We start from the raw sequence: 27,239 nt of genomic DNA, 5'->3' as shown, positions 1-27,239 counted from the left end.
GAAATGACTGTTAAATTATTTTTAAATTTTTTTAAATAAACCACCTAGTACAGAATATTGAGATAAGTCATATCTTAACTTAATTTTTCCATGATTTAAATAAGTCTGTTGTATCATAATAAAATTTAAAAATAAGAATACTAAAATAATTAAAATTGCGTATTAATTTATAAGAGTGCTACAGTCTGTTGCAGTTTTTATTAAACTGTCTCCCTCAAATACTGTCTGACATTTTATCAAACTGAAATTATCTTTGTAATTAGATATGTAATATTTTTATAATATATTTAATTTTACATAATCTTTATTCATTTCTAATATTACTAAATTTCTATGTTTGTTGTTTATTAGATGGTCTGCCATATTAGATAAACCTAATTTATTATTTCTATAATGTTCAATAAAGCTAGATTTAAAAGATATATTGGTTTTTCTTATTTAAATACCATCACAATCATACATTTAATTTTATGAATTCCACACAGATTGTTTATTTTATTATTTCTGTTTTTTTAGATATTTTATTATGTGGTTGTTGGTTGTATACTGATTTAAATATTTCTTTAATGTAAGTTTTAGTAATGTTTTCAGTCATATTATTAGTGTATAAATACTTTATATACTAAGAAAAGAGAAAAACAATAACTAGCAAATTAGGTTAGTAGCCTCGCTTGCTAACCTAATTAGCCAGAAAAGATTAGTGAGCGTTGATTAAGTTTAGTTAAATTATATTTATAATTTCCAGATAGCCAGCAATTTTCCAGTTAGCCAATCATATACAGAGGTTTCTAAAGTGGTGGAGACTGGCCATACTTCTTAGGATTCTACTTGTAAAACTTAGCAAAAAATATCCTTAGGAAAAATGGCAATTTCTCCCCTGTCTGCCATTTTTTTATTTTTATATAAAAATTTATATTTCAAGTTCGGATAGACGAATCACATTAATATTTGGTAAGCATTTTAGTAATTAATTTTAAAATTAGCAAAAAATCAGAACTTAAATACCTTCCAAATTACAAAATGGGGCCATGTTTATTTTTCAATACGTTATATCAAAATTTATGTTATTCGCTAAAATATTAAATCTTTTATTTTGAACAAAATTATTTTTGTTTTAAAATCTGTTAACAAATAGCCGAGTTATGATAGAAAATTGATGTAATTTTGAATCTGTTTTCATGTCCTCCACTTTACGTTCAGTTCAATTAAATGATATTAATTGTTTTTATTTATTGTAAATTCTAATGTTGTAAATTAGTATCAAATTAAGCAATAATTTTCTAACAATAATAGACCTAGTAATTAAAAAAAATAAAATAAATGCCTGTCATAATCTTATATTAATTGTTGTAGAATATTAGGTATACTTTTTTTTTTAATAAACAGTTAACAGGTGTTAAAAGTTATAAGAGATATTAAAGTGTCCACCATGAGAGATTACACAAATCTCCAGTCTTTTTCGGAAAGACTGTCTTAACCGTTCAAAAATGCCGGGAATATTCCTAATTTCTTAAAATCCATTTTGGATCCTTTGGTAAAGATTCTCAATGTTGAGTATAGGAGTTGAATAAACAATATGTTTCAAATGGCCTCACAGGAAGAACTGAAGAGGGTTTAATTCAGGTGATCGGGTAGGCCAGAGCACTGGTCCTGTTTGGGGCAGTGCTCTGGATCAAATAGGGTCAGTTATATGACCCAAAATTTTCATCTGCTAGAACCAAAATCGAGGCTGTATTGTTGACGTTATTTCACCTTTTATGTTTGACAATGTGTTCCATTCTTTGGAAAATATTAATTATGTAACAGTAATGATGGTTAGCTCAAACAGAAGTGAAATAAACTTGTTCCAATTGTTGTAAGATATTTCAGTCTGGAGGAGAGAATTCAAGTTAAACTTTTAAATTTTGATGAAGTGTCAGGTGAAACTGCTCAAATTTTGACAGTATGTGAAAAAATACAAACTTGAAGAAAAGTTGGTTTGTTATACTGTTGACAACACTAACAGTAATTCTGGTGATGTGAAGAGAAAGGGGAATGAAAATTTGTTCAGAAAAGTTCAAATTGATTTGGATAGACCTATTTTAGGAATTGGTTGTTCAGCCCACATTGTACACAATTCAGTACAAACAGCATGTGATTCTCTACCCCTGGACATAGAAGTTATTGTTACAAAAATTTATAAGTATTTTCACGTATATGCAGTAAAAGTAAGGTATTAACCCATAGCAGCACAAGGATCCTTAGTTTGTTACCTGCAAAAGAAAGATTTCTTTCCATTTTTGATGGCCTGAAATCATATTTCTTATCTTGCAACAAATTCCCAAAATTATTATTTAATTTTTTTGAAAATCTAGAAAGTGAACTTTTTTTTAAATTGTTATATGATAATCCAAAAAGTTATTTAATAATGTAGTACTGAAATTGGAAGCTAATTTTATCACAGCAACAGAAGCATTTCAGATATATTCTGAATTAATTTTTCAACTTCAGGAAAGAAAAACCCACAAATTTATACCATCTTCTCCCAAAGAATTTCTATGCACTCTAAAAGAAAATAATTATGTTGAGGTACAAAAATTCTCCTCAAGTGTATACAATTTTTATAACTCTAGTAGCCAATACTTAAAGTTGTGGAGAACCAGTTTTGATAAAGTTAGTAAGTTTTAGTGGTAAATTTAGAAACTGAAATTGCCCGGTCTGATTTAGAAGAGAGTGCACAAGTTTTTAATGAAATTATAAGAGATTTTATAAAAACTGATGACCTATTTGATGAATGTACATTGTTGAACCAGGTAATTCAAAATCAAAGGGTAGATTGAGATTCAGATCAAGTTCTGAAAAAGTACCTGATACTATTGAAGAGAAGTGGAAAGTAATTTTTAAGGTGTTTCAAAAGACTGATATTTCATGTTGCAATATTTCTAAAATGGTTAAGTTTGCAATGTTTATGCTTGGGACATCTGCTTCAGTTGAGAGAGTTTTTTCAATTATGGGGAACATTTGGTCTGCAGAAGGGGGTAGACTTTCAGTATCTACTGTTAAACATCTACTAAATGTTAAAATTAATTCAGAACTTTCTTGTTGTGAATTTTATGATGTAATTGAAACAAACCATTTCTGAAAAAAGTCATGCTAGTGAAAAATACAGCTGAATAAATAAAGTTTAATGTTTCAGTAATCTGACTTTTAAGTAATTTCATAAAGATGTCCTGGGTTGGACCCAAAACGATGTATATATATATATATATATATGTATTTATATATATATATATATTATTTATTACTTTATATTGTATATACTAATGCAGTCACATAAATTGCAATGATTTTTAACTTATTTAAAATAGTATTACAAAGATCATAGCAAAGGCTTTAAGATTATAACATTAGGGAAAAGTCATACGTCACTGATCCATGCATATCATTAGTTACTTTTAATAATGCTATTGTAGTACTATGGTCCAGTCACAATCCATATTGATGTTCAGGAAAGAAATTAAACACAGATTTAAATCTGTAACAGAACAATTTGCCGTCGTCCATGGCATGAGTGGTAGGGTCTCAGCCTTTTTATTTGAAGGTTCCAGGTTTGAATCCCAATCAAGCATGACTTTTCTCATACACTTCAAAAATTAAATTTCATATTCCTATGCACAAGTTTCTGTAGTGAATTTCATCAAGCAAAAAAAAAAATCAAATATGTATAACATACTAGTTTGTGAGTAGTTCATTGTTTATTCACTTTTAGACTACAATCTTCATAGAATCAGCAGGAATATTTAGAAAACTTATACTTAATGTTATCCTCAATTTTTTTATGAGTCCAAATGGTATTACATCGAATATAATGTTAGTAGTATCAAGTTTTATGGATTAGTTTGTTAACTAAACTTAATTGTACATGTGATGTACACCTACAGTGATAGTACTCACTAAAAATGTCTTATTAAAAATAAAAATTTGTTTTAAAAAACAATGGTATTTTTACAACATTTACAATAATTATTACTTGGGTGTAAGGTGAGCCAACTGCTGATCATCAAGGCATTCTGTTATAGTTATTAATTGTTTGTCATCAATGGCTGATTCATAAATTTTTTCTTCAATTTTATTCAAATGACAGTTTGAGTAAGCTGTAGAAACATGTACAAATGCCTGGAACAGCAAAATTAGTTATTTATATGAAATTACTACTTATATGTACATAACATGTATAAACTGAAATAAAATTTGATTAAAATAAAAAAAAAAAACTTTTCACAATTATGGTAATTGTAATATTAAATAGTAAATAACACATATATAAAATAAAATTTTTTAATGCTTCATTAAGTGTAACAGCTTTCTCTACGTTGCTTTTATGTGTAGATTACAGATCTGTAAATAGAATTTTTCTATCACCCTCAGTTTAATAGAAATGGTATGATTAAGATCTATTAAAGTTAATATAACTACTGTTATGGGATGTATGACATGTTAATGCATTTCAAATAGTCTCTCTGATGTAATTGTGCCCCCTGGTGTTACCGACAAGGCTCTGGCGACCAAGTAACTCCCAGTATTAGGAGTTCCCCTCTACCAAGTGCTAAGGTCACTTTGGAGAGCGGATGAGCAGGTAGAGGTACAGAGCACCCTCTTGCCCTTGAGGTAGAAAACTATCCCTAAAGATGGAGGAAACACCTAGGTCAGGTGTGGCTAACAGTTTTTGCCTCCATGCCAAATTGAAAAAAAAACTTTTACCTGGCTAAATGAAATATTAAAATTAAAAAATGTTAAATACAAAAACAATTCATTTAAGTAAACAAAATTTTATAATAGAATTTGTTGTACTTTTATTTAGATTCATTAAAGAAAAAGTTTTTTCACATATTTCTGAACAAACACAAAGCTTCAGTTCAGTTGAAGATTACTAAGTATTTCTTGGCAAGTTTTTTTATTTGTCTGTATTTTCCATTATTCAATTGCTTATAAAAAATCTAATATTGAAAACTTTTTCGCGGGCCAAATGTTGGCTATGCCTGACCTAGATGGTCAAGGTATAGGATGGGAAAAGCAACAGGAAACCACCCCATTAAAGACCCCATTGGATATCTCTAGTGGATGGAGGCTTCCTTAGCTAAATTGTCTGGAGGTAAAATAGTCCCCCAATCAGATCTCTGGAGGGGAGCAACTAGAGAAGTTTCTGCTTCGATAAAGTACAAACATCAGAAGAGAATAGGAACTTGGAATGTGAAAACGATGCTACAGGCAAGGAAATTGGAAAATGTTAAGTTAGAAGTGGAGTAATTAAAAATGGATATCTTGGGAATTGCAGAGCTGAGATCGCCTAAGCATGGAGACTTTTGGAGTGGAGAGTATAGGATAATACACATTGGAACCATCAAAAACAGATCAGGATATGGAGGAGTAGGCATAATTCTAAACAAAAAAATGAGAAATAATGTAAAGGTGTACGTGCAATACTATGATCGAATTATTCTAGTTAAAATTGCCACTAAATCAAACTTCACTGTAATAGTGCAGGTATACGTGCCAACAACCAAAGAAGTAGAGAAAGTGTATGAAGAGAAGTAATTTAATAGAGAATATCAGAGGGAAAGAGAATTTGATCATACTGGGAGATTGGAATTCTAATGTTGTGGAGAAGGTTGTAGGGAATTATGGATTTGATAGAAGAAACAAGAGAGGAGAAAGACTCATAAAATTTTGCACAAAATATAACTTAATAATTTAACACACACTATTTAAGCACCATCCAAGACAGAGATATACATGGAAAGCTCCTGAGAGCATAAAGAAAGCACAAATAGGTTTTATTTTAGTGCGGGAAAGATACAGAAATCAAGTACAGGACACAGAAGATATCCTGGAGCAGATGCAAGTAATGACCATAATTTAGTCATAATGTTCTCCATGTTAAAAAGTTTAGGTGTAAGTATAGAAAGGAATCATTGGAATGTTAAGAAATAAAAGATGAAGCATTTCATAATATTGACATGGCAGAAATTGAGAAATTCACTGGAGTCATAGAAACAAGAGAACAACTGGATGTTGAACAGAAAATGAACGGAATTAAAAAGGCTATTCTACATACACGAGAAAAACACATGAAAAGAGGAAGGAATGGATAAGTGAAGAAGTTGATGAGTTGATCAATAAAAGAAGAATGTATAAAAATGTGGTAGATGAGGAAGGAAGAGTTCAAGGAATTAAGTAATAAGATAAATAGGAAAGCGAGACAGGATAAAGAAAAATCCCTAAAAACGAACTGTGAAGATATGAACAACTGTAAAAGCAGAACAGATTGATAAAACCTATGGAGACATAAAAAAGTTCTTCAGTGTAAGGAAGGTGAAGACTGTGAGTAAAATGGATAAAGAGGGAAAATGATACATGATGAAGAAAAAATTGCAAAATGATGGAAGGAGTTTGGAATGGTTTTATAAAGGTGACAACCAGATTTTAACAATGGAAGAGATTCTGAAGTACTACCAGAGGAACTGGTTCTCCATGTTAAAAAGTTTAGGTGTAAGTATAGAAAGGAATCATTGGAATGTTAAGAAATAAAAGATGAAGCATTTCATAATATTGACATGGCAGAAATTGAGAAATTCACTGGAGTCATAGAAACAAGAGAACAACTGGATGTTGAACAGAAAATGAACGGAATTAAAAAGGCTATTCTACATACACGAGAAAAACACATGAAAAGAGGAAGGAATGGATAAGTGAAGAAGTTGATGAGTTGATCAATAAAAGAAGAATGTATAAAAATGTGGTAGATGAGGAAGGAAGAGTTCAAGGAATTAAGTAATAAGATAAATAGGAAAGCGAGACAGGATAAAGAAAAATCCCTAAAAACGAACTGTGAAGATATGAACAACTGTAAAAGCAGAACAGATTGATAAAACCTATGGAGACATAAAAAAGTTCTTCAGTGTAAGGAAGGTAAAGACTGTGAGTAAAATGGATAAAGAGGGAAAATGATACATGATGAAGAAAAAATTGCAAAATGATGGAAGGAGTTTGGAATGGTTTTATAAAGGTGACAACCAGATTTTAACAATGGAAGAGATTCTGAAGTACTACCAGAGGAACTGGTTCTCCATGTTAAAAAGTTTAGGTGTAAGTATAGAAAGGAATCATTGGAATGTTAAGAAATAAAAGATGAAGCATTTCATAATATTGACATGGCAGAAATTGAGAAATTCACTGGAGTCATAGAAACAAGAGAACAACTGGATGTTGAACAGAAAATGAACGGAATTAAAAAGGCTATTCTACATACACGAGAAAAACACATGAAAAGAGGAAGGAATGGATAAGTGAAGAAGTTGATGAGTTGATCAATAAAAGAAGAATGTATAAAAATGTGGTAGATGAGGAAGGAAGAGTTCAAGGAATTAAGTAATAAGATAAATAGGAAAGCGAGACAGGATAAAGAAAAATCCCTAAAAACGAACTGTGAAGATATGAACAACTGTAAAAGCAGAACAGATTGATAAAACCTATGGAGACATAAAAAAGTTCTTCAGTGTAAGGAAGGTAAAGACTGTGAGTAAAATGGATAAAGAGGGAAAATGATACATGATGAAGAAAAAATTGCAAAATGATGGAAGGAGTGTGGAATGGTTTTATAAAGGTGACAACCAGATTTTAACAATGGAAGAGATTCTGAAGTACTACCAGAGGAACTGGGAGTATCGATAATGGAGGAAGGGTTCACAAAGCATTACACGAATTGAAGGATGGAAAGGCACCAGGAATGGACAAACACACCAGCAGAACTCTTGAAGAGGACTGACTGGTGACAGAATGAAAAAAGAATTACATAAGTTGGTCTGTAACATTTATGAAACTGGAGAATTACCCCGTCATTTTACAAAATGCATTAGAGTATCATTACCAAAGAAAACAAATGCCCAATCATGTGAATAATATTGAACATTGAACCTAGTATGTCATGCATCAAAGATAATAACAAAAATTATCCAAAAATGAATAGAAAAGAAAATAGAAGGGCTGTTAACAGAAGTCAAATTTGGATTTAGAAAGGGAATAGGAACAATAGAAGCAATTTTAGCACTAAGGCAAGTAGTAGAGAAACAACTGAAGAAAGGCAAAACTACTTTCATATCATTTGCAGACCTGGATAAAGCATTCGACAGTGTAAATTGGAACATTTTGTTCCACCTATTTAATCAGATAGGTATTAGCTACAAGGACCAAAGAATTATTTATAGTATTTATCAGAATGAAATGGGAATAATTATCTGTGGAAACAAAAAGAGGAAACAAACATTAAAAAATGGGTGCAACAGTTCTGTACATTGTCTCTATATATGTTCAACTTTATATACAAGAGGCCATCGATAGAGAGAAAGTGAGTACAGGTGTAAAGATTCAGGGAGAAAGAGTTGACATGTTGAGATTTACAGATGATATAGATGTAATTGCAGAAAGCGAAGAGGACTTGCAATGAATTTTAACTATTATGGATACAGTATGAAAAAGAATTTCACTTGTGTATTAACAGTCGTAAAACCAAAATACTGATATTCACTAAGAACAGAACAAATAGAACAATAATAAAACTGAGAGGTGACACTATTCAGGAAATGGAAGAGTTTAAATATTTAGGAAGTAAAATAACAGGTGATTTAAGAAGCTACAAGGAAATAGTGAGTAGAATACACCAGACAAAGAACACCTTTAACAAAAAGAAAAACCTTTTTATAGCAAATAATATAAGCCTTCAGTTGGGAAAAGAATTACTGAGAACATTTATGTGAAGTATTGCATTGTGTGGGAGCGAGTCATGTACAACTGAGGGAGAGGAAAAGAAGAGACTTTTGGCTTTTGAAGAATGGTGTTACAGAAGGATGATGAAGATAAGTTGGATGGAAAAAATATCAAACAAGGAGGTACTTAAGAGAGTTAACAAAGAGAAAAGGTTTTTGAAACAATTAAAAAGAAGAAAAGTGCAGCTAATAGGACACATTCTTAGGCACCAGTGTCTCGTTAAGAGAGTGACAGAAGGAAATATGGAAGAAAGGAATTATAGGGGAAGGCTCATATTGGAGTTTATAAAACAGATAATGGACGATATGAACTGTGATTCATACTGGGAAAGGCTAATAAGTGAGAAGAATGGAGAGCTGCTGTCAACCATCTTAAGGACTGTTAACCAAAGAAGAAGCAGAACTATTGTTATGGAATGCTATGTACTCACATTAAAACGGTTTAGCAAATGTTCTCTTTTTACAGATAACGTCAGGTACATCTTGAATTTCAGACCAAAAGTAATTAGCTAGCAAATTACACTCCATTTGCCTTTGTAACAGTTTTCCAATGCTGAAATATCTTGGTGGAAATATTTTCTATGTTCATCATTTACTAACTAAGGTTTGGTAGGAAGAAATCCAAATATGAATGCAGGAAATGAACTAAAATTCCATTTCACGTGCTGTAGTAAAACATTGTATTCCTTAGTAGTTCTACATCGGTCAGCACAGAATTAAACATTTCATCTATGACCATTTCCCTTATTTGTGGACCAACAAAAATCTCTTCTTTTATTTTTGCTTCACTAATTTTGGGAATTTCTGCCTTACATACAAGAATCCTTGACAGTTCTTCTTCTTAGGTCTTAAATAATTTTTTATTAATCCTAGTTTGATAATTATTAATGAAATCTTTATGTAAAAAATAAAATTTTCGTATTCATATCCTTTGTAATACAGTCTTTTGATATCTTATTATTTAAATAAGATTATATGAACAGCTTTCTCTTAAAAAAACTGTACTTTTTAAAAATGCTGTTGTTTTATGTTCCTAGAACCCAAAGATTTAATAGTGCCATAGATATTCCTTGAACTGTACCTCCTACTCTACCATCAAACACTTTGGATCCCTTGACTACTCTTAAATTAAAAAAAGAAATTTAATTATTTTTTATATTAAAAATGCGATCTACCTTTAGGAAAAAATATACTGTTTTTCCCAATTAGATCCATGTCTGATATTATTTGAGAATTACTCAACAGTTCCTCATAAAGCTTCTAAAAAATGAATGTATAGTGTCAACATGCTGTATAACAAGTAGTTGTATCTTAGCTACTCAATTTTCCCAGTCTCAATCTAAGACTACCCAATACTAAAATTTCCAGGCATTGAATTCCAAACACATTTTCCATCATATTCATTATGTGTTATTACTTATCAGTAAACTTTGACAATTTGGTGTAACATAACTATAAAAAAAAATGTTATTTTATTTGTACAAATTATTTTTACAATATTACCTTTAAATGTTTCATTTTATTTGATAATATAAGCAAGTCTCTTGTAGCAATTAAATTAATAAATACTGCCTTCCTGAGATTTTCATCAAATCTAACTGTCGCAGCAGCATGAATAATTATAGTTACATTTTCTTGAAGCTCTTGCTGATCTGCAGTTGAAAGGCCTAACATAGGTTTATTACAATCACCTTTAATAAGTGAAACTTTTTTCTGTGCAAATGGATTTACTTTTGAATAGATCTGTAAAAGACAAAAGACAAGATTATAAAATTATTTTGGAGTAAATAAAATAGATTTTTCAAAAAAGAATAATATAAAAATCATCATTATTAAAATAATTGATTTAAAAACTATGAAAATTGAAATTTTTCCTTTAGGTATATAATACAACCATATTTATATAAGAAAAAATATATATATATAAAACTAGCCAGAACCTGGAACGTTAGGACTAAAGCCAGCCCAGGTATATCCTGGAGCCAACTCAGGGACTTCTAGGGGCCTTCCAGGACCCAGGGGCCTACCCCATTCCTGCAGAGCTCACTTCACTTGCCATTCCCAATTTACCAGGGAACCGGCACCCTGTTCCAGAGCTTGCTATGGTTGTCTTTCTTGTCTACCAAGAGGGATCCATCCCCTGGACCCCTGTACTGTGCTTTATCCTCAGGGTTGTGAGAATAACATTGATAAGTAATAATTATAGAACTCACTCTTTGTAGAAAACTGAAAAAGAAACTAAATTACAAAAGATATAATAATACTACCTATGGTAACTAAAGTACACACACATTTGATGACAAAATGTTCATACTTATTTCTTTGCCTTGGTGGCAGAAATATGGTAATGAAATAAAAGGAATAATCTACTTTTCCAATGGATATCTTTAATTCATAACTTCACCTGGGGGTGAAGAAATAATGAATATTTTTAATATCTTAACCTTCAAAGTAGCTAGGGCCTCGGTCTATGGCTTAAAAACTTCCCTGGGATAACACAAATGTATCCTTCAAATTTTAAAGTAATCAGCCGGTTGCTTCTATCATGATGCAATAACAAACGAACAGACAAACTTAACAAACATTTCTGAAAACTGTAATCTGTTAGATTGAGAGTGTATCTGATGCATGCAAATGAACAAACAAAAACCCTCTTCCCTTTTATATAATAGTATAAATAATTGAAAGAGCAAAGAGTATAAGAATATATTTTAGGACCTAATTTGTCTTCTTCAGTGACTTGGTGGTGTTGCTATATTCTCTCAGTGACATTGGGTAATGTTAGTGGAAGTGTTTTTTTGAGTTAGACTTGTAGTTATTTAAAAGTTGATTGAAAATATACTGGATATGAATTGTATCTGATTATTTAGGATATGGTTGAAGAGATTTTGTGTGTTTATTTTAATCATAAGGTGGACTGATAACTGAAAATATTAAAACAATCCCTGGCCGATTTTTGGAAAACATAAAGTACCATTGATAACATACTTTAATGAATATTTTCAAAATTAAACTAAGCACTGAATGTCAAAAAGTGTATGCCCTCTTTATTAATCTGGCTACCCATCTTTGTCTGTATTGATCAGTACATCTTATTTTATAAATTACATATACTAAGATTACCTTCAAAGGATGGTCGGGGTTATTAAAACCTTATAAGACAGAACAGCTCTGCAGGGTGGAAGATCCCTAGAGGACTTTAAAACGTAGTGTAACATAGCAAGAATACTTATTAAATTATAAAACAAGAATACTTACTAAATTTTATTTTGTTTTCATTGTTCCTTAATGTCTAAGATCAGATTGAAGGTGGAGTTGATGTATTAATTAGATAGATATTAATCTACATGAATGATATCATCCTCTTGGCCTCTGACTGATAGATGATTTTAAATAAGAGTGTTGAAGAGTTTAATTGTTGAGATTAAAAAAAAAAAAATTGATGTAATTTGGATAAATAATAGAGACTAGATTTTTGTAGGAAAATGAAGTTCAAACTTATTATTATATATAAGGATTTCTGTATTTTTATAATTAGTGTTTTTATCTACATTTTCCTGTGTTATAAAAATATTCTGTTGATTATTATTTTATTTGTTTATATACTGCAGTATAAGTTATATATATAGCTTTGTTATTCAATTTGTATTTATTTATTTTTATTTTACTTTACCTTAAATTATGTTTGTTTTTGTTTTTCTATTGTTATCTTTACACTTGTAAAATTTGCAGTTTTCTGTTATTGTCAGGTTCTCAGGTCGTTATATGGACCGTGAGGTTTGTATGCATTATGATAAATTTTTACTTCCTTGTACGAATTAAAGTAATATTGTAATCATGAAAAATTACAGTTTCGAGATTTCAATGGAAATATCCATTTTGACCATCCCTGAATCCATTGTGACTAGTTTCAGCATAATGTCTGTATGAATTGTACATATATATCTCGCATAACTCAAAAACGATTAGCCGTAGAATGTTGAAATTATGGATTTAGAGCTGTTATAACATCTAGTTGGGCACCTCCCCTTTGATTGCAATTGACTAAACCAAAAGTATCCAAAAAAAACCCAAAATTGGATTTTGGACATTTTCTTAACTGCAGTAATAAACCCTCATTGAAAACTTTTCAATGATATATCATAAGTGGTACTTATTTTCATTGGTTACACAATTATAGCCAAATAAATCTTTAATGAAATATTTGGATCTTACAAGGGAAGGCACATTGGTTCGAATCAGATTTCATCTCCTTTTTTTTACTTTTTTTTTTTTTAAATATATTGAATTATTAAATAATTATTAACCTGTGGTTGTAAAAAAGTTTTATAATAAATAGTCATTATTCAGTAATAGTAACAAAAAAAAAATCAAAAAAAATCATAAGTTATTAGTGAAATAAAATTTTATGTACTTTTAAAAAATGTGTATAGGTAATTTAATAGGCATTATTTATTACATATGTTTATATGTAACAGATTTAATGTTAATTTAGATGGTATTATTTTTGGATTTTCTAGTTTAATTTTATTTAATTGTTCTGGAATTTCTGTTTAATTCTATCTACATTAAATTTAACTACAGAGTGACTAAAAAATAGACCTTCACAAGAACAACATATACATGAAGGCATACATGCTCGATCTTTAATAAATTGCAAAAATTTTTTTCTTTTATTTCATTACTCCTCTGATAATGTTGGACAATATTCTCCCTAAGTCGTAGTTGATCATCATTTCATTTATTTGTTTTTTGTTGCCAATCATTTGGTTTGATTGCCAATCAAACCAAAGAGATTGGTTTGACAAACCAATCTCTTTGGTTTGACGTAATTCTTATGATCCTTGTGCACACGTTCTCTAGTTTTCAAATTTTCTTCCCTCTATATATTCATTATCCTCTCTTAATCTTTTTATTCTTTCCTTGGTCTTAATGCTTTTTTCTCTTTGTATTTATCTTCTTCTCTTATTTTTTTTATTCTTCCCTTGTTCTTAGCATTTTTTTCTCCTTCATATTCACCTTCTTGTCATTTTTTTTTTTTAAATATATTTCATGTTATCTTTATTTTTGCTGTATGACTGTTTCTTTTTCATTTTTGGCTATTCACCAGATAATCCAAAAATAAAAACCAAATATTTTACATTATTAGAGCGAAATTAATATTTCTAACCAGTATACAGGAGTTCAATGAATGGAATAGTTTAATTATTATTAACTTTTATTTATACGAAACACCAGAAATCTGAAAATTTTGTTAATCAGCAACTCACAAAGATACAAATAATACTGATCTAATAGTACAAGTAATAAAGGGACTTTTATTCTATCCAAATATTTCATGTAAGATTGTTGAATTAATATTTGACGTTAATAAAAACGAATATTTCAGCAGTTGTGTAAATGTCCATTTTATTAAAGAATTGGAAGATCGTATCTCACTTTCAAATGAAATAAGTTTAAATGAAGTGCAACAAAAAATGTGTATATATAATTTAATAGGCGTACAAGGAAGTCATGTGGAGTCCACGACAAGTTTTTTTAATAATGTTTCAGCTACTTAAAATCTTATAATTATTAAAAGTAATTTTTGTTTTTGCATATAAGATCTATTATTTTTTTTTTGTGCAATGTACTAAGGTTTAAACTGTTCTGTTGCCCTTTTTCCTAGTGTAGGCCAATCCAGATTCCCAGAATTTAATTTTTAGTGGAAGGTTTGGATCACTAAAAGGGAAGTGTGGAGGCAATCAGAATTATAATTATTAATAGTAGCTATACACCTGATCCATCTTTTTCTATGAAGTCTGGACTGAATCGGCTCCAGACTTGTACCATTGTTTTTTCTGATATTTATAGATCAAATTAAAGATTTTATTTCATCTGTGTTTCAACTCTTTAGTGATGACCTAAAAATTGATCTTCAGATTAATAATTTTCATGATCACCTGCTTCTCCAGACCAACATCAATAATATAGTTGACTGGGTAAGACTTAATTGCCTGTCACTTAACTTCAATAAAACTTGGCATATGATTTTTTTGCAATAAAACACCAGTTTCAATGTTTGATTTATAAAATGATAAATTTAAAAAGTAATGTCATTTAAAGTGAAAAGCCAATGAATGGGTTACTCTATTACAAAAAATATTTAAATTATTTGTTTTTTTTTAATATTACCTGGCAATTTCTTAAAATAATTTGGACCGAGATTGAAGAGCATTTTGTTAATAAAAATTTGTTTCCTATTGCTCCGGGTATGTGGTACACTGTAGTGGAGCCTTTATCGCCACTTCTAATGTAAAACAATCTGAGTGTTCAAAACAAACAAATGTTGCACTAAAAAATTTTTAAATGAAAATATAGCGGATAAGATGATTCCCGAGAAATGGCTTTTAATATAATTTGAATAAATTTATTTTGAATTTTCCTAATAATTTCAATGTTGGTCTTACAAGCCTCTTCCCAACATATAATTTCATATTGTACTCTTGATTGAATCAAACCTTAATACAAGGTTCGTAGTAATTAGATTTCACAAAAATGTCTTAAAAAATAAAACTTTCTTACATTTAATGGAGTGGTACACAAAAAATTTAAGATATATTTTTCTATGGCAATTTATTATCTATAAATATTCCTAAATACTTAAAACAATCTACATTTTCTATAGATTTACAATTACAAAGTTTAACTTCGCAATCAAAATTATGATAAATTAATGGATTTGGAAAGTGGATTTGAAACTAAAATTTATGTACTTTATTTCTGTTTAGCCTCCGGAACCACCATAAGGTATTACTTCAAAGGATGATATGTATAAACGTAAATGAAATGTACTCCTGTACAGTCTCAGGTAAACCATTCCTGAGATGTGTCGTTAATTGAAACCCAACCACCAAAGAATACCGGCATCCACGATCTAGTATTCAAATTCGGTACTTAATCAAATTTACGTATTATTTTTTGCATAACCTCCGGGACTATCGTCAGGTATTGCTTCAGAGGATGAGATGAATGAATTGTAGCGTGTGTGAAAATGCCACGCCTGACCGGGATTCGAACCGGGGACCTCCGGATGAAAGGCCGAGACGCTACCACTCGCGCCACGGAGGCCGGAAAAAATTTACGTACTTAGTTTTACTTAAGTTAACAGTCATTTTATTTATGAAACACCATGCTCTTAAAATATTTACGACATTATATGTTATTGTAGGTCTTCTGGCTCTTTATAAGAGAATAGGGGGGCAATGTCGACTGGAAAGGCACTTATAGAACTTGTAAAGTTTTGTCCTGGAAGGTCATTTATAAAAATAACAAATTAATCCGAGGAAAGCACAGATCCCTGAGTGACTTCTAATTTAATTGTTAAAGGTGGAATCAATTGATTATTAACTTTGACTGTTTGACTCCGTCCGACCAAGAAACTTTCAAATCATTTAAACGCTGTTCCCCTTACATCTGCCGATTCCAATTTTTGTAATAATATTTTATGGTTTACCAAATCAAATGCTTTCTTGCAGTCGATAAAAACGGCAGTTGTTTTACAATTATTATTTATGCTATTATATATTTTACTAATAAAATTAATTAGAGCGTCTTCAGTAGGTTGGTTTTCTGTAAAAGCAAATTGAGAAGCATTCTGGAAATGAACTGATTTTAAGTAATAAGTAGTAGAAAGTGCATGCACTTTCTATTATTTTAGAAAAGACTAAAGGAGGCTAGTGGGTCTTAAATTTTCGATGTTAGGCTGAATTTTGCTTTACGTATATAGGGACTATGATACTGCTTTTTAGAGATTGCGGGAAAACCTATGATTTGAGACTTAAAATTATTATACGAGATAAAACGGAAGCTGTTTCACTACTAATATTTTACACTAATTCAATTGAAAATTTATCGAAACTCAAGATTTCTTATTTTTTAAATGTTTAATGATATTAGATACTTCAATATGATTGGTAGGTGTAATGAAATATGACAGATTGCTCCGGAACTATTTTAGCTGAGGGGCAGCGCCAGACAGGTGGTATGCACATTGACAAGATAATCGTAAAGACCGTGTCCGTGTCCTCTAAAACCGTGCCATCATTAAGACTTACTTTGTTTACTTTCCTACTTTTATGATTTCTATATTAAATTTTAAACCCAAAAGATAATGATGTGTAACTCCTACATCATTGCGCTTTGTAATTGGCTAGTATCTCTACACTTCACGAACATATCAATACATGTCGAACTAAATTGAGTTATTGTAGTGGGGTGTTTATTTAGGATATTAAGATAACTATTGTATTGTAAAACGCATGTAGTATTTTGAAGTTTGTCCAAATTTATATTTCCAAGATAAATTGCATTTTGTTTAATGTATGGCAGAAAATTCTTAATTCCACTATGAAATCTTTCACAGAAACTTGCTGTAATCTGTAAAGATACAGTTTATTTATTACTTCGAGAAGCAGACAATCAGCGGTTATGATATTTATATCTAGCTCAGAAAATTTTAAATTATTATTAATATAGCAAATGTACCCGACTGCACGATATGAATTATTACATTTACCAACGATACTGAAACCAGAAATGTTATAAAATTGCACTTCCTTACTGCATATCCATACAAGAATAATAAAACTCAATTGATAATGTACTTAGCTAGGCCAAAAGAATTTTAAATTACTCCGAATATTTCGAATATTTATATAAAGTAACATCTTTAGATTCAATATGTGGAAAAAACTTTTTTCTAAATAACTGAAAAAATTATAACGTTCTTCATAACCAATTATATACCAAAATAAATAAAATAGTCATACTTAAAATGAAATTTTACCTCTAGAATATATGTATACATATAGACAGCTATTTACAACCTCCTCTAGCTTAGCTATTTTGAAACATTTATCATTCTCTAATTTCCCTTCACGAAACCATACGTACTTTACACCTAACTCTTTACATTTTATTTTTAACTTACTTAAAATTGCTTGTTCTCTGAGCACAGATGTTCATTTACGTAAACGCGGATGCTCGGGAACACAGGATTCACACGTTTGGCATTACCTGACTCGGCCATTACCTGAGTCGCCTCCACTTACTGTCCGATCGCCGCCCCGATGTTGGAGGGCGGCATATTTTGGTTTTGCCTACGGCGGCAAAAACGCCGGGGCTAGCCCTGCAAACAGATGCACCCGTTTGTGGACGATGCGACTTGCAACTAACAGTCCATCACATCCTTGTCGATTGTATCTGTTATGCAGCATTGCGTTGCAAGTTTAACTAGGAACTATCATACGAAGTATTGTAGGGGATAATGAAATGTTGTCATCTTATATTTCACGATTTCTTTAGACTGCACGTTTACATTCAAGTATTTGAATTACTTTTGTGTTTTAGCTGTTCTTGCTATTTTTTCGTAAAGTAAATGGTAATTTCATTACTTTAACTGAGAAATATAATTTGATATTTATTTGTTTATTACAAAAAAATATATCGTGTGGGACGATGATAACGCGAAAGGGGTTTGGTCTAGAAAAACAAAAATAAAAAAAAGCAATATATAACGATTATACTACATTATATTAATATGAAGGATGTACACAAATATATATATCTTTTGAAAAAAACAAATCCATTTATGAATATTATTACATGAAGACTCAGAGTTTGTTTTTTTTTTGGGGGGGGGGAATCTCAAGAACTAATGTCGTGATGTGAAAAATTCCTGCACTCCTTTAAAGCTGACATTTCTCAAAACAGTTACTCAATTTTCTCTTAAGTTATAAAAAAAGTATGATAGAAATTAAAAACAAAATATAAACTTCACTTTTTAGATATCGACATAAATTAAAACCGGGAGTATACCAAAAACTAACTACAACACTTAATAATTTACCCGTACTACCAAAAATTAGTAACATATTATAAAATGAATACTAAAGCCGTAAACTTTATAACAGATGTAATATTAAATTAAAGGAAAAGTTTAATTTTACATAGCAACTGAAAATGGTTGCAATAAAAAAGAGATCAATATATTTCTAAAAACAGTTAATTATATTATTGCCTTAAAAATAAATAGTAAAAGATTAGTTAAGATAATAAAAAAATATAGTCTTTTACATAAAAAAGGATGAGTTTATAAAATAGAATGTGGGGGATAAAATGTTAATAATGTTATTAAAAAAGACTAAGCAATTTCACAAAAGCTTACAGGAATATCTTGACCCATCTAATATAATCATGCTAATCAACTTAGAGAAAATAAAGATATAATTTCAAATATACGTAACACACAAATATTAGAAGGAACAATAAATTTAAATTTCTTATCCTAGAAAAAAACATAATAAAAATACAATTAATGAATGAATTAATTTTGAACTATGATGACTTTATTACTGACAGTAAATTTAATTAAAATTTTTCAAATTCAGATTTAAAAATATATTTAAATTAAAACACTAATTACAACAGCAGCAGAATAAACTTATTTTATATCAGTTACTGAGATGATGAACATGGCTGTCTCTTTTAATTTTGTAAAATATATGTTTTTTAACATATCTTATTAAAAATAATAACAACATAATAATAAATAAATAATAATTATTTAGTCAATCAATCTATTTAAATTAAAAAAGTGTTAAAAAAAATAAAAGGAAATAAAATCTGATTCGAACCGATGAACCTTCTAAGAACCAAATAATTCATTAATTAAATTTTTATTTGGCTATAACTCTGGAATCAATGAAAATAAGTACCACTTTTGATGATATATCGTTGAAAAGCTTTCAATGAGGGCTTATTACTGCAATTAAGAAAAAATCCAAATTCTTTTGGATTTTGGACTTTTTTGGATGGTTTTAAATCAGCCGATTCCAATCACAATGGAAGATGCAAAACTAGTTGTTAAAACAGTCCTAAATCCAAAATTTCAACATCCGTCGGCTAATCGTTTTTTTTTATGGGAGATACATACACACATACGTACATTCCAAACCCCGTAGAGGAAGACACCGGCCTTGTGACGATTCCGGTCGTCACACCATCACCCCCGTTCCAAGCCTGATGGGCATTAACGGAAGACGTATGTACGTACAGATGTCACGCCGAAACTAGTCAAAATGGATTCAGGGATGGTAAAAATGGACATTTCCGTTGAAATTTGAAAAGCGAAATTTTTCGCGATCATAATACTTCCCTTACTTTATACAAGGAAGAAAAAATATGTATGTAAATATATATAAATATATATATTAATATAAATATTAATGTAAATATATATATATATATAAGTATGTGTATATGTATATAATATATAATTAAAACTAATTACTCACAAAATGATCAAATTGCTCCTTAAGCCGATGTCTTTGATCTTTATCTTTTTTTGATCGCACTATTAAGTATATCTTACGAAAATTTGGACATGATCTCATAAGCTTTTCTATGATAACTTTACCCAAAAATCCTGTACCCCCAGTAATTAGTAATGTTTCTCCTTCATAAAATTGTTGTATTGGAGTTTCTGATAAGTCAGTGTTCATGATGCCTATAGCAGTCTCTTAAAAATAAAGCTTTATAACGAGTATGAGTACGAATACGAGTCGAGTAAGCTTTTACACAGTACGAGTTCTCGAATAAAATGATGCGATTACATTAAAAAACAGCAATCAATAAATTCATTCCTTTTGTATAAAGATTGTAGGTAGTGAATTGGCTATATGAATTTAAAAAAAAAACAAACAAAAGTAGAAATACCGGTTAGTACATTTTATTTACGTTTATTAACTTTCGAAATTATTTTTATTTCATTATTATGACCTTGGCTAACTCATTTACGTTCAATTTAGTTAAACTTGTTTCACATAAAATTAATAAAATTATAATTAATTTCAGCATAACAAATATATTCAATCATTTAATGTTAAATATTTTAAGGAAATATCTTTCACTAAATACTTTAAAAAATATATATATAATCTGAAGTAAACCGTTTAGGATAAATCATTATCAAATAATTAAAAATACAAAAATATACAATTTATAATAACATAGTAAACTACTGTTTATTAAAAGATTTGTTTTGTTTTTTTGTTTTTTCATTATTTACTTGTTCAGAAGAATATATATGTATATGTATATATATATATATATATATACCATCCCCGAATCCATTTTCACTAGTTTCGGTGTGACGTCCATACGTACGTACGTCTCCCGTTAAAGCCCTATCAGGGCTTTGTCGAGGGCGGGGGAGTGTGGCGACCGGAATCGTCACAAGGCGGAGGTCTTCCTATGCGGGGCGGGGGTTAGCATGTACGCACGTACGTACGTATGTGCGTATGTATGTATCTCGCACTCTTGGTTCTTCTTCTTCTTGTTTTCTTAGGTTCAAATACAAGTTTGAAAATTCCTTTTATGGTAATAAATACAAGGTGGTGAAGGTTTACTCGTTAATGGTGGGGAGGATTAAATAGATTAACTATAATTTTTCAGAACTTTAGAAAAATCTCAAATTTAAATTTGATTTTTATTTTGTTCTGGTTTATCATTATTATTTTATTGTTGGTGAATCAGCGCTAAAGGATTTGTCTATCAATTCTTAATTCTTCCTGATCGATTTACTTTTTATATAACTGATCTTGCTTACTGGAAGTCGGGTAAAACATTTATTTGAATGCCATTCTCCCTCAGCTGTGAGTTCATCTGTTCTTTTTTACGCAAGCTGATTCTGAATGTTATCCTGACTGAGACCATTTTGAAATCCGTTTTAAGGATAATATTCAGTCTGTCGCTTAAGCCCTCAAACAAATCCGACTTGTATTTCACAATATCTTAATAACGTAGCAGTAAGGTTGACATTAATGTTTATCATATTTCTGTTACTGAAGGACTAGTTGAACACGCGAAAATAAATGACAGTTCTTGCTCTTCTAATGAATATTAATATGTTTTAAATATAACTATCTTTTTTTGCAACTGTATGTACGTATAGCTGTGTACATTATACAAACATATTTTTGCAGCAGTATATACAGACACTACGATAACTTTAAAGTTATATTTTTATAAATATTGATCTACGTGGTTTATATTTATGGGTCCAAAACTATGATATGATACTCCAGTTTTTTATTTTGCAGCTTTATTCTAAATCTACAAGGAAGTTCAAAGATATTTATAGAAATTCGTCTGGAAATACCACATGGTAATTCAGGAGGATAGGGCAATACTTTGACAACTCATTTTAGAGGCTAAAAATAAGAAAAAAAATGTATGTCCCAGTAGAACAGTAAAAGCTGACAATGTATCCAAAAACTCCGTTTATTGGCTCTAACTCCGTTTTCAATAAACCGATTGCTTGAAAATCAATCCAGAAGGTTTATATCACCCCATCAAGTTTCATCGAAATCGGTTGTTTTGCGTCCGGTAGAGCGGACGAAAATTCTTATACATAAACATGACCGAGAGTAGTAGCGATTTTCAAATTCTTTGGAAATCTGCTGAAAATAGATGTGAATAAAATACATATTAACTATTATTTAAATATAAATTCATAGGATAATGTTAAGGTAAATACATTTTATATTAAAAACATATTACAAAGTAATTCGCAGTACAGTAGCCACTATTTAAAATTAATTTTACCACATATTTATGTACACACGTGGAAGATAAATCAAGTTTTCATTATTTTATCCTCAGGAATGAAGAATAAAAAATACCAATGAATATATAAAATTTTCAGTTATGACACACGTGTTTTAAAGTACGTGGTGACATTGATAATCCCGTCCGTAATAAACTAGCAGGGAGTGGAAAGAACCCGGAAAACCTGAGTAAAAGTAATCAAATACGCAGTTCAAAACTTGACAATCGGGCTGAGACTCTTAATTCAAATCTATAAACCACTTTATAAAACTGCTCCACTATTACAAATAACTTCAATCGTAGTTCGTACAACATTTATATAAGTATTTATTCACCCTACATGAAACGAAAATTTTTACGCTAAATTTACGCAAAATAAATAACCTTTGATGTTGACATACTTATTACTGAACGTATTTCGTACACTTATCTTTGGAATTAATAAATTAAATAAATACAAAATTTTTTCAGCTTCTGATCAATTTCAATCTAGTACTACCAGTAACTGAAGTAAAATTAAATATTATAATTATTATTTATTCATGTAATGGCCCATTAATATTCCAATTAACTGATAACATTTATTTTTGTTAATGTCTTTATTTAATGGTCGAATTTAAAAATATTAATTATAAATTAAATAAATATTCAATTATAAACATAGTTAATAACAGTAAATTAATTATCATTTTAAATAGTTTTAAGAAATATCAGTAGAAGAAAAGTCTGAAAAAAAAATTATTATTAATCTGTATGTATATATATATATATATATATATATATATATATATATATATATATATATATATATGATAGATAGAGAGAGAATACAGTATGTTTTGAAAACGCATCAACATGTAATTTAACTATGACAAAGCTAAAAAGGTAGATTTGTACTCAATACAAAGAAAAGTCTGTTACAACTTTGAATAAATTGAATATTTAGTTTTCAAGTCTAAATAGTACAGCATACACCCGTGTACCACGCTACCTACGCATGTTTGGAAAATTAAAAGAGTTAAAAAAATATTGTTACTTTTTTGCATTTTTTTTAACTAAATCAGAATAAAAAAATTGTACTATACGTATATTTTATTTGCATAATGTTAGTAAATCAGTCTATAATTAAAAGTATAAAAATGAAAGCAGATATTTATCTTAATTACTGTCATCACGGTTCGAGTTTCCGTCGTCCGTAGAATTGCAATTATCTTCGTAATACTTAACCACAAATAATCGTTTTCATTTCCATCGAAAGCGTTCGAATTACAAAATTTCTTGAATGATTTTTTAAAATTAAATCATTCGGTATTTCTAGCACGCTGCAATAAACCATATACAAATCTGTATGAATGACGGTTTTTTTAATTATATCATATGATGTAGTCTCGTGTGTCGTGTTGGCAATTCAGTTTGTGTTATGTTTCGGAGTTTAGTTGTAAATTGTCGGTTTACCACAAATATCTAATGGTTAGAAAACAAATGTCATTCCATCAGGAATAATAACATGATCACACTTCCCAGCAATCACTCTTCCTTTTTCATCATCAGTCGTAAAATGTCCATTAGTATGAATAATATGTCCATTATTAATAAAGCGCCTGATCGACATATTTAATACAGTCCATTACTATATCATTATTCATCCATCCTTTTCTTAATTTTGCTTTTCATGCATTTTTTCAGTTAGCTTTAATGATTGCTCCCAAATATTTAAATTTTTGGATTTTTTTTTATTTTTAGAAATTTTAATAATTGAATTTTATTCTCTTTGTCGTAGGAAAATCATTCTGTTTTTTATAGGAAATTTGTAGACTTAATTTACTTGAACTCATCTACTTTTTGAATATTAAGTTTGACTTTGTATATAACAATTATTATTCAAAAAACTATTTTTTTTTTTTTTTTTTTGTGAAAATAGTTTTTGTTGAACTATTCGACAAGAAATAAAAAATAACCATTCCAACTTTCATTATAAACTGGAAGTAATGCTATAAACTACATACAGCTTTTCCATCAAGTTTTTTTTTATAAATATTACAGTTTTGTATCAAATTAAAGTTTTCAATCCAACATCTTGCCTTAACATAAAGGTTTATTCTGTATAACTTACCAATAACTATTTGAAATTGGTTATTGATATCTGAAAAGAACATTTTTTTTAGTACACAAAAAGACCTTAAATTAATTAGTATCGTTTTTATAACCCAGTCCCACACATAAGTATTTGGCTTTCTATAAGCATTTCTTTAAACCTCTCTTCCATGAAAATCGATAACTTTTTCTGAATCTGCTAATTGCTTAATACTATACATGTGGCATATAATAAAGAACTTGTGATACATGATAATTAATATTAAATTTTTATGCACAAAAACCATTGTAAATATCTTCAGTACATGATGAAATGTGGTTAAAAAAGAATAAAGACTGTTAAATAGTATAAGCAACATTCTTTCAAGTTAGATTTTATTTTATAAAGAATAGTAAGCCTGGCTTTAGCTAGTAGGCACCTCAGCCAATGGTTTGACTTCTTAGGTAGGAAAGAATCTTCAACAATTCTACAGACTTAGAAAAGAAAGAAAAAAGTTTATGATGCCAATGCGCTCTGTCAAAGAAGTGGTAGAATCAAATTTCAGGGGCTCATCAAGAAAGAATAAGAAATATATAAAAAGGGGAGTTAAGAGAATAGGTATGATCATACTACTGAGGGTTTGGCCTGGTCGGAGTGGTTTATAATTTTGCCCAAGTTTTATGGAGTTTTTCCGTTAGACTTTCTGGGACCAATTATTATTCTTCTTCAAAGAAGCTACTGTCATTAGTTGTCATTCATTAAAAAAATTATCTTTCAGAGTTGATTAAATCAACTGAAATTAAACTTTATTAGTAAAGAAATACTAACCTTAGATTTATGGTATATAACATGATTTAAAATAATATTTAATACAACATCAGTATGTTATAAAAATATTAATAATTATAATTTAATTTTTCATAATATTAATTATTATAAAAATAATTGTAATTAGTTATTGATTATTATTAAAGTTACATATACAAATAAAGTAATACCTCAAAAACAAATTAATGAACTAAAGTTAAAACAATATAAATCTCAATTTATAATTATCTGTGGGCCAAAAAAAATAATGTTGTTTGTTTGTGTGTGTGTGTGTGTGTGTTGCATTTTAACTGATTGCCTTGAAAATGTTTTTTTTTCTGGTTTTTCTTTTTAATAATTTATTTCATTCTAGATAAAATATTGTTACATTAAATAAATACATAACCGACTTTAAATATTTAAAAATGGATAATGATTTTGAAATTTAATTCATTTAAAATATTCAAATCAATTTTTTATACATTTCATCTTAAATAATATATGACTTCATGTGCAGCAAGTACTTTTTGAGCTATTAACGTTTTCAAGAAGAGGACTTTTTAACCAAGCATGAACACAATGGCCAAACAATAGTAGTCCATAGGAGTAGTACGATTGGCTCAAAAATTTCTTCAGATAATTTATTTTCACATGACTTGAATGTGAAGAACCCCAATCACAGGTAGTCTCTCTACAGATTGATTGATCAAAACAAACAGCTTCAAAAATGTTTTAAAACTGTCCAAACACTGTTTCCTTGTACAAGGACTGTACAAAAAATCTGATGGCTAAGATGCCTTCTAGCTTTTTAGCCTAACTTCCATTTCTTCAGAAAATTTAATCTAACTTGAAAGTGAGCATTATTTAAAAATTTAAACTTTTTTTTACTGCATTTTATCATGTGTTGAAAGAAATTTTTTTCTTCTTCTGACATTTGTACCAAAAAAATAAGAACCTATAAGATAAAAGAGAGTGTTAAAAATGACACACTTGAGAAGTACATTATATTACATTTTACTGAATTGTAAATGAATAATATGAAAACTGATGATATACATGCTATTAAAAAAATAAGAACACAGGTCCCTTCTTGAGGAATGTTTTTTTTTTGTACTGGTAAACGAGTAAATTTCTGAAGAGAGTTGTTTTTACCACCCAGCTGTATAAATAAATTTAACTAATCAACAACAATTGCTTAAACATCCTTGTGAATATAGCTGAAATTTTAAGTCAATAATAAATTGACAAGTTTAAAAAATTTGTAAAAATCTTTTTTTTTGTATAACATATATTTATATATGTTTAAGATTAAATGAAACACAAACCACCAAAATATAATAAATACCAGTTAAGTCAAACTCACCACATTAATTCCAAAAAACTATCTAAGTAGAATCCCACCTCTTCATTTGTTATCAAACTCTTTAATCGCATAAAACATATTTATCTATTAAAAAAATCCATTAAATAATATGAATATGCAAAATCTACTGTCCAGTATTGAAATATATAATTTACATAACTGGAATAATTCATCTATAATAAATTTCAAAATTTTCAAAAACAAAACAATTTTCATAAATTAACAAAGTTAATTAACACATTTTCCTTTCCTGGGGTAAACTGATTTCTTTTTGGCCAGTCTTTAACTGTTTAGTGTTTATCTGTAGTCTGACTATCTCAAAACACAAGAAACACATATTGGCCACTCTTTAAAAGCCACTCTGAAGACTGAGAGAAGCCCTATCGCTTTTAGGTCACTAATGATTCACCATGAGTGTTCACCATACTTAATAGTTTTTAAAATTTTTGACATACTTTCATATGTTTCTTTATTACTACAGCATGTGCTACTGGTATAGAAGAAAACTTATTCAAGTTACGCACAACATTGTCTTCAAGTATCT

The 27,239-nt window shown here is 29.3% G+C and overlaps 1 protein-coding gene across 2 annotated transcripts in view; it reads right to left on the bottom strand.

Annotated features, from left to right (window-relative positions):
* Positions 1-20,450, bottom strand: part of LOC142331194 (fatty acyl-CoA reductase wat-like) — a 40,757-nt gene extending 20,307 nt beyond the window's left edge. For both annotated transcript variants that reach the window (XM_075376931.1, XM_075376930.1), the window contains exons 1-3: positions 20,138-20,450; positions 10,305-10,544; positions 4,010-4,155 (exon numbers count right to left, since the gene is read on the bottom strand). In XM_075376931.1, the coding sequence (XP_075233046.1) occupies positions 4,010-4,155; positions 10,305-10,544; positions 20,138-20,344 (593 nt within the window). In that variant the 5' untranslated portion in view covers positions 20,345-20,450. The remainder of the gene's footprint in view (positions 1-4,009; positions 4,156-10,304; positions 10,545-20,137) is intronic.
* Between the last annotated feature and the right edge of the window lie 6,789 nt (positions 20,451-27,239).

This window comes from Lycorma delicatula, chromosome 10 (genome assembly GCF_047948215.1).
Source record: "Lycorma delicatula isolate Av1 chromosome 10, ASM4794821v1, whole genome shotgun sequence".
NCBI classification, from domain to species: Eukaryota; Metazoa; Arthropoda; class Insecta; order Hemiptera; family Fulgoridae; genus Lycorma; species Lycorma delicatula.
Note: the sequence above shows the minus strand (reverse complement) of the source record. Positions and strands in the feature narration are given on the sequence as shown.